Genomic DNA, 8,883 nt, shown 5'->3' with positions numbered 1-8,883 from the left:
TATATGCATGCAACTGTTTATTAAGGGAGGATCAAACAAAAACAAGATCAAAATAATATAACAAGAAAATAGTCAAATCAAATGTGATGTTAATGTAAAATCATATGTGATTCGACCATTTTTATATTTTTTTTAGTTACTATTCTCGTACGTATTTGACTCTGTGTTTATTCTATATATATATATATATATATATATATATAATCATATATGTAGTTTTCTTTTTGAAAAAACCAATTCTAGGTGAAATTTATATATGACTATATTATATACGCATTGTGAATATATTCATTATAATTATTCATGTGTTGATGAAATTTATATAGTATCTATTCATCAATGAATACATCATATTATATATGGTTCTCCCATAAGGGTTAGTTTCTGGTGAGAGAGAGTAAGGTGAGAAAGGATCTTCATCTTTGGATGCACAGTAGGATGAGATGTACCGAAATGCATCAGATCAAATATCCGTATTAAATGCGATTCATGGGTGAATTTAAGATTAAAGGTGATCAAGGATCTAGATCTATTCTTATGTATCTCAATCTTAACTCTCTTTGATACTAAACTATCCAATATATCCATCCACCTGAATTTGAATTGGGTTCAAGAGAATTACTCCCAATCTTGGTCTTTATTTTTAGTTAACATCGTACTCAACAATATGAATGAAGATCTTGCAAAAACTTGTTTGATTGTCATTGTCATAACTTCTTTATGTAATACTCGTTTGATGGTTTGTGTCGAGCTGATATGAGAGACTCCGACACTTTTGATCTTTGCAGTATGGAGAAAAGAGAGGGGGAAGATGGACGTAATCGAGTCAAGGGGTCGTCTAAGTCGAATCGAAATAAGAGAAAGGCAACATTTGCAAAGAAAATGGAATTCATTGGATGGGGATCGAGGCCTCTAGTAGCGTTTCTCGTTTCAATCGGCAAGGACCCGAGTAAACCGCTTTCTCAACAAGCGGTCGCTAATATCATCAACAAATACGTGCTCGAATCGAACCTCATTCACCCAGAGAAAAAAAGACAGGTTGTATGTGATGAAAAGCTTTCTTACCTTTTTAGAAAGAAAACAATTACTCGAAACCGAATCCATGATCTATTGGATCCTCATTTCCCTGATAACTACGAATCTTCCGAAGACGATTCTGAAAACTATCAGAAAGTCGACACTGGTTTGCCATTTGAGAAGCAGTTGGTTTCTGGGACGGAGGTGATGGGGGCTAGTTTTCAGATGGAAAAAGAATTGGAAACTTCGAAAATGAGCTTTGCAGCGATCGTTCCGGAAAAAGAAATCGGAAGTCCGAAAACCCGCTTTGCAGCCATCGTTCCAGAAAACATAAAACTGTTGTATCTGAAGAGGACATTGGTTGAAGATCTTCTTAGGAATTGTGAGAATTTTGGAAAGAGATTGATTGGAAGTTATATCAGGATAAAATCCGACCCAAATGACTACTTGCAGAAGAACTCTTACCAATTGCATCCCGTTACAGGTAATCTTGTAAAGCATTCTATTAAGACATTTAGACATATATGTTGGTGATCGTCTGATTGAATAAGCATTCTTTAAATGTGTATTCAGCTGTAAATTAATATTCTGCAGGTGTTAAGACTATAGCTGAAAATGGTGAGAATGTGGGTAAAGAGGTTTTTCTTCAAGTTCCAAATATGATGAAAGACATTTCTATTGGCATGCTGTCTGATTGCAACTTCTCTAAGGTATATATTAATAAGACATGAGTTACAATTTGAGTTTTATTTACACAAGACAAGCATACATCAATCTTAATGTAATAAGACATGTTGTAACAATTGGTCGGTCCCATACAGACAGATAGAGAAGTAGACTTGTGAGCACCACGTAAGCTCAAAGTTATGAGCTACCAATAATTTCTATCATGGTTTTAAATTGAATCCAAAGTTATGGGGTCGGGATGTATTTTTAGGCTTTGGGGGGTTACATCCGCCCTCTTACCATATATGCATTTTTATTCGCTTTTTCTCTATTGTTGTTCGAATTCTATGCAGGAAGAATGTGACGATTTGCTTCAAAGAGTTGAAATGGGTTTACTTAAGAGGCCTACAGTTGTAAGTTTCGTTATCGTACACACGAAATTGGGTTTTCAGGACACCAACAATGTCTAAGTATCCTAATAGATCGCTCTATTGGTCACCAACAATGTCTAAGTATCCTAATAGATTGTTTTATAGGTCTTAAGTTTATAGGACTAAACGATAAATCATCCAAAAAGTGTTGCAAAAAAATTTATAGGACGTTTTAACAAACTTTTTAGAACTTTTTTAAAATAAAGCATCGTATTTTATTTGTTATTTTATAAACATTGTTTGGACAAGTATCCTATAGAAAAATATGTTATATGACACTTCTCAAAGATGTCCTATAAAACAGCTAATATAATGATTTATTTTAAAATTGTTCAAAAAAACTTGTTAAAAAAATCAAAGCGTCCTATAAATTATTGCAATGCCCTTAGATAAGACGGTTTTGTTTAGTGCTATAAACTTAAGACGTATAAAACGATCTATTAGGACACTTAGACATTGTTGGTGTCCAATAAACCAGATTTTGTTGTAGTAACATTAGCTTCAGTTCATCCTAATAAATTACTAATGAGACTTTAAGTTTATAGGATCGACAACTGCTCTTATATTCAATGATGTTACAATAACCTAACAAGTTTTGATTTGGCAGGGAGAAGTTGAAAAGAAGGCCATAATGCTGCATGAAGATATAACAAAACATGTAAGTCATCATATATATATATATATATATGTGTGTGTATAATTGATTTCTCTTTTGGTTAAAATGCATTATATATAACTGAACTCTATTGAATTTCTACAGTGGATTCCTAGAGAACTCATCCATCTGCAAAACCATATCGATCGAGCCAACGAGAAAGGATGGCGCAACGAATATCCTTTGCTAATTCATGTAAAACAAACTCAATGGTAGTTTGCAGGAAATCTGTTTTCATTCATATATGAATCCTTAACTTTGTTTTAGAATTCACATTACATGAGTATCTTGAAAGAAGGGAAGTGCTGAAGAAACCATCTGAACAAACAAGATTGCTGCTTGAGGTTCCAAAGGTGATTGCAGATACCATACAGAAAGAACCCACATTGCTGATCACAGACAAGATCTAAGTTTACAAGTCCGTCTGAATCGATTCAATCGCAGTCTTTGATTGCCTTTCTTGCAAGCAAGAAGTTTGCTTCTTTTAAACTTATCAGGATCAAACTTCATTATTCTGTCATCCTAAAATTTTGCCTTCAGCTTTATGACTTTGTGTTTTGGATTTAGTTCTGTTGGTTTACTGATATTGTCATTGGGCTTTTTAGATTTTGTGTGGATCCTAATTGTGTTTGTTTGAAAAAACATCACTCTAATGGCTCTTTATTAGGTCTACGTATGAGTCGGGCATAAGACATTTGAACAACCTATCTCAATGTTTGCAATTTGAAAAATCTCAATCCAATCTGGCCCAAAAAACTGTATGGTTGGATTTGGTGGTCGAGTTAAAACTTTGATACATTGTTTTACAATATAGATAAGAAGTTATGCTTAAACAAAGTAAAATTAAAATCATAACATACAAATAAAGCTAACGGTTACATATATTAATTAATAATTTAACAATCATATTAAATCTATAATATTAAAAGTCATTGAGTTTATCGGGTTGAGTCGGATTCAAATGGTCATAACTCTGTTTCAATCCAATACATATGGTTTAAATATTTTACAACTAGATTAGGTATCAAGTAACTTCAGGTTGGGTTGGGTTGTGTTCAGTTATTTCAGGTTAGGTTGGTCGGTTTTTTGAGCACCCCTATGTAACACCCTTAAATTTCGAAAGAGCGATGTTTGGGTAAAAATTATTAAAGTCATGACCGACGTTAGAAACAAATGACCAAGTATATATCATGGATAAGAACTATCGACCAAATACATTGAGATTAATAATCGTCACTATTGACAATAATCATATAATAAAACCTACGACTACAGAATACATCGAGATTAATAATCGTCACTATTAATAAATGTTCCAAATACATGATTAACTCAAAACATCTCTTTGTTGGGACAAATTATTTTCCAATTAAAACCATACCGTTTATATTTCCAGAATATCCTATAACACAATAATATGCATTTTCCAAACAAATACACAAAAAGCATTTATCACCAAATAATCTTCACTTAAAGGATAAATCATTAAAAGAACCCACACTTATGATTTCACTATCAACATGTCCAAAAAAGCCAGTATTTTACATGATTTATAAAACCAAATATACCAAATACGCAAAACTCACCAAATAACCCACACATTTGATATACAACAACTTAGCAAGTAAAACATGTTAATACTTTAACATGGACATTTTTTTGGCATATATATAGTTTTCACAAAGCAACTTCAACTCATCTTGCTATGTTAGGTTAAACCTAGGTTCCAAACTCATCTTTAGCTTCCAAAGTTGGAGACTTAAGATCCAATAACTAGACTTCCAGATCTATGGTGTAAACCTTCTCAAGAACATTTCCTTTAATCCCAAAACATACACAAACAACCCAAGAAAAGAGATGAGAGTTGGTACAAAATGACCAAACCCTAGGTTAAGAAATGGTTGGTTATAGGTTTACCTTTCGACTTCTCGGAAACCAAATTCTTCATGGATAAATTAACCTTATTTCTTTACATTTTGAACAGCTTCAAGAATCAGAACCATAGAAAAAAGAATAGCTGAAAATGGATTAGAAATGAAAAAGTTATGGCTAAAATGAAAAAAAAAATCCCAATCTTCGGTCTCTTTGTGCAGGTCAGGCCTCCACGCTAGTTCAACCTACTTAAATAGCATGAAAACTAGCCCTAGAATAAAAACCAGGCTTCCAAAGCCTGGAGCGAGTTTTGAAACGAGTTTAACTCACTTGACAATCAGCTTGCCACACTATTATATTTTTAAGTTGATATGTGACTTCTCAAGTGACCAAACTTGCATGGGAGGTCCCTTAATACCCCGGATTACTTTCAGCACAACTTTTCTTCATCCCAACACAACCAAGACTCTTGATTCAAATGCGACAAACATTTAATAATAATTGAACACTGAATGGCTTGCTACGATAGATCTACACCGTTAAAATGATTAATTGTAAAAACATGGGTGTTACACCCTACTTCCGACTAGGGGTGTACGCGGGTTGGGTTGGGCGGTTTACAACAATTTTACAACTCAACCCAATTATGGCGGTTTGGAAAAATCTCAACTCAACCCAACTCATTCAAAAATGTAACCCAACCGAACCCAACCCTTGCGGGTTGAGGCGGGTTGGGTTGACGGGTTAGTAGTTACATAATTTGACAAATGAAATAATTCATGAAACTTAAGTTTATGGATCATACTATAAAACGTCTTATCTAAAAAGATTACAATAGATTTATAGGAAGTTTTTGGACATTTCAACAAGTGTTTTAGAATGATCTTTACATAAAATGTTCTATTAGTTATTTTATAGAAATGTGTTGAGAAGTGTCCCATAAACTCATCTATTTATATATGACACTTTTTCAATTCGTGTTGTGTAAAATAACTAATACGACACTTTATTTTAAAAGCATAGTAGAATTTTTTAAGACGTCCAAAATCATCCTATAAACATATTGTATCTTTTAGACAAGACATTTTTCTAATGTAACTCTTTAAAAACATCATAGATTGATGGATTCGTCCATCAAATATCTATCAATATTATTTGTATTCTCCAACATATCAATTTGTTGTTGTTGCAAAAAAAAATCAATAATTTTCCTTATTAGTGAGATTATTTGTCATCATTCTTTGATCGTGAATCTCTTTTGGTAACCTATATGTTTAGCTAAAATGAAACAAAATATAATATCAATATAAATTATATAAAATTTATACATTAATAATATATACATAATAAACATATATATATAAATAAAATCTTATAAAAATTATATATTAACGGCGGGTTGGCGGGTTAGACGGGTTGAGCTAGGATCAACCCAATTTCAACCCTCTTAATTGGCGGGTTAGACGGGTTGAGCTAGGATCAACCCAATTTCAACCCTCTTAATTGGCGGGTTAGACGGGTTGAGCTAGGATCAACCCAATTTCAACCCTCTTAATTGGCGGGTTAGACGGGTTGAGCTAGGATCAACCCAATTTCAACCCTCTTAATTGGCGTGTTAGCGGTTTGGCAGGTGGACGGGTTGGTGGCTAGGCGGATTGGGTTCAATTAGGTTGTTAACGGGTTGGGTTAGACGAGTTTCACGGATTAACGGTTTTTTGTACACCCCTACTTCCGACATTAATTCGTTATCTTACTCCCTACATGTAAGGAGTTTCCTACAGGAGTTTTGTACTTATTTTGTTGTATTCAAAAAGTAAAAAGTTATTTAAATAATATATAGTTGTTAATGTAAGAAGTCAGATTGGATTACAGATCCCATGTGAGATAGGGGGCATGTAGAGCCCTCAAAATATTTGGTCTCACTTGTAAATGTTTTCGTTTTTAACCGATTATATATGTTTTGAGTTGAGTTATTAACATAAATAACCATTTTTTTTAAAAATAGTCACCAAAAAAGAATTCTTCAAATTTGTCCATTGACCCTCATGTCTGACACCGCAAGACAGTTTTTGCAGCATCAGACTTTTCTGACAAAATCTAGAAACAAAAATGCAAACCACAATGTAAAACCGCAGCCTGCAATGTCAAAACCACAACCGCGGTGCCAAAGATTTTTGAATCAGTATAAGTTACACTCTGAATGCTTCAAAGATTATAATATTTGTAATTTATTTCCCTTCCTTTTTTTATTTTTTATTTTCCGCCCTTATCATGTTAATTAATTATTAACTAAAATCATGTTTCTAAAAACTCATTATGGTATGTTATGGTTCAAGGCTTCGGTTCATCGCCATGCTAACTCCTATGGCTCCACTCTAAGGTTTGGCTTGCATTGTAATGCGTTATGACGCGTTATTTTATAAGGTTTGGGTTATTTTTAATATATAACTTGAAGAAGAGATGATAATTATGTACGAAACTTAAGACTTTAAATAAACATAAAATATAACTTTGAAACTGAAACCATAAATAAGTAAATACTTACTTCCTTTCCCATACACAAAGAGTCGAACACGAATTATTTTAAAATTGGAGAAAGTAGTAAGTAGAGTTTCAAAAGATTTAATCCCAAATTTTCACTATTGATATCATTTTTAATAAGCTCTATATATTGGTATGAATGGTTCTTCTTTCTTAATTAGTTTCACTAATTTAGATTAATTTAATTTGTTCTACGGCATAATTTAAACACTAACTTACATAAGCAAGTGTGTATGTATGTGTGTTTGCAACCTTAGGGCACGCCTTGACCTCACCATAACTCGTAAGACTTGAGGCTTGACCTTGCAGCATTACCATGTCCCGCGTCATTTTGAACCTTGACTTAAATACATTAAAAAGTAAGTATTTTTATTACAAATTACACCTTTGGAAAAATCTCGTCAATACCTTCAAAATGAGTCTAATATTGAATGTTTTTTAAAACATTTATATTTTGTTGGTTGCATCAGCATTAAAGCCAACTAATATCGTTGATTGTCTCATGATCTCTTTATTGTCAATCCTCATTGCTTTGACTGTGTCGAGGAAGTTGACATTTGTTGAGCCCCCTCTATCCATCAGGACCCTTTTGTCGAACAGTTCTGATGGTTAACTGAATTATAAGTCCGACGTGATGTTTTTTCATAGGTCACAGACATCTTCGTGATGTTTCCAGGTGCAATTCCATTTCACACTTGTCTGACCTATAATTAGGCGACTTATCTGGTGTTTGAACAACATGTCTTTTAGTTACAGAATACGTTTGTCCATAAACATCTAATCCACCAGTTATGTAAATTATTACCTGTGTGTTAACGGGATACGAATGTCGAACGTTGTTATTTGCAACATTATTAGTTATTAGGTCATGCAAGTGTCCTTTAAGTACCAGCCAAGAGATTTCCTTTCGTGATGTTAGACAACGGTCGGTATTGTGTCCATGATCACATGGAAGTAACACCACTTGGACTTGTCCTTCATATTATCTTGTGTCACTCTTTTTTGTCATCGAATCGTAGATTGGACAGTTTTGAATGCCTCGATCAAATCTTTATAAGTACCTTTAAACCCATATTTAAAGATCTTTGGATATTTTTGTCCTTTAGAGTACGTGGGATCTCCTTCTTTTTATTGAACCAGACGTTTAAAATTTGACAAGATTGGTCCGGTTTTTGGGCATTCCGTGTCTTGAATTTCGGATTTCTGATGTTGAGTGGTCGCTTGTCGCCGGAATACTTCTAAGCAAATACTTCTTTCGGAAGATAACATCATCTTCCAATCACATGTGAGCCAATGTTCTGTCCCTCACTTCCTTGAATGTTTATGTTGGGTACTTGGAATCCAAGTATAATACTGAGTTATCGTCCAATCCCCGTTTGTATGATTCAATCGTTGTTTGTATATCTCAGTTCCTGACACTATCATTTCTAAGTTAAAGTGGTTGAAATAGTTTCTTATGAACTGTTAGCTTTTGATTGTAGTATAGATCACCGGTCTACTTTTTTATCTTGCGATTGCTGGCAAATTGCTAGAAAAACTGGCTGACTAGATGTAAAGCAATTGATGGATTTGGTTTTGAGATGGATTGTTGGAAATTTGTAGGTTGGAATGTTGATCCTCTCTCTCAGTGATTTGATGATAATCCCTTTTTCCTTTCGATGTATTTTTGTTTCTGTATTTTCAGTTCCAGCGATCAATACA

General features: G+C 33.6%; 1 protein-coding gene across 1 annotated transcript; it reads left to right on the top strand.

Annotated features, from left to right (window-relative positions):
• The first annotated feature begins 756 nt into the window (after positions 1 to 756).
• Positions 757 to 3,179, top strand: LOC112520034 (uncharacterized protein At5g08430-like). The gene is made up of 6 exons (XM_025128339.1): positions 757 to 1,501; positions 1,612 to 1,727; positions 2,037 to 2,100; positions 2,726 to 2,772; positions 2,875 to 2,945; positions 3,044 to 3,179. The coding sequence occupies exons 1-6, from the start codon at positions 757 to 759 to the stop codon at positions 3,177 to 3,179; spliced, it is 1,179 nt and encodes a 392-aa protein (XP_024984107.1).
• The last annotated feature ends 5,704 nt before the right edge of the window (positions 3,180 to 8,883 follow it).

The sequence above is a fragment of the Cynara cardunculus genome, assembly GCF_001531365.2.
Source record: "Cynara cardunculus var. scolymus isolate 2C chromosome LG 10, CcrdV1, whole genome shotgun sequence".
In the NCBI taxonomy this organism is placed as follows: domain Eukaryota; kingdom Viridiplantae; phylum Streptophyta; class Magnoliopsida; order Asterales; family Asteraceae; genus Cynara; species Cynara cardunculus.
The sequence above is the reverse complement of the archived record's forward strand: the minus strand, read 5'-3'. Positions and strand labels throughout refer to the sequence as shown.

Coding starts and splice junctions, on each gene's coding strand:
- LOC112520034 (XM_025128339.1), top strand. CDS start 757: ATGAGAGACTCCGACACTTTTGATCTTTGCAGTATGGAGAAAAGAGAG. Junction 1,502..1,611: donor CCAATTGCATCCCGTTACAG/GTAATCTTGTAA, acceptor AATATTCTGCAG/GTGTTAAGACTATAGCTGAA. Junction 2,773..2,874: donor ATGAAGATATAACAAAACAT/GTAAGTCATCAT, acceptor GAATTTCTACAG/TGGATTCCTAGAGAACTCAT.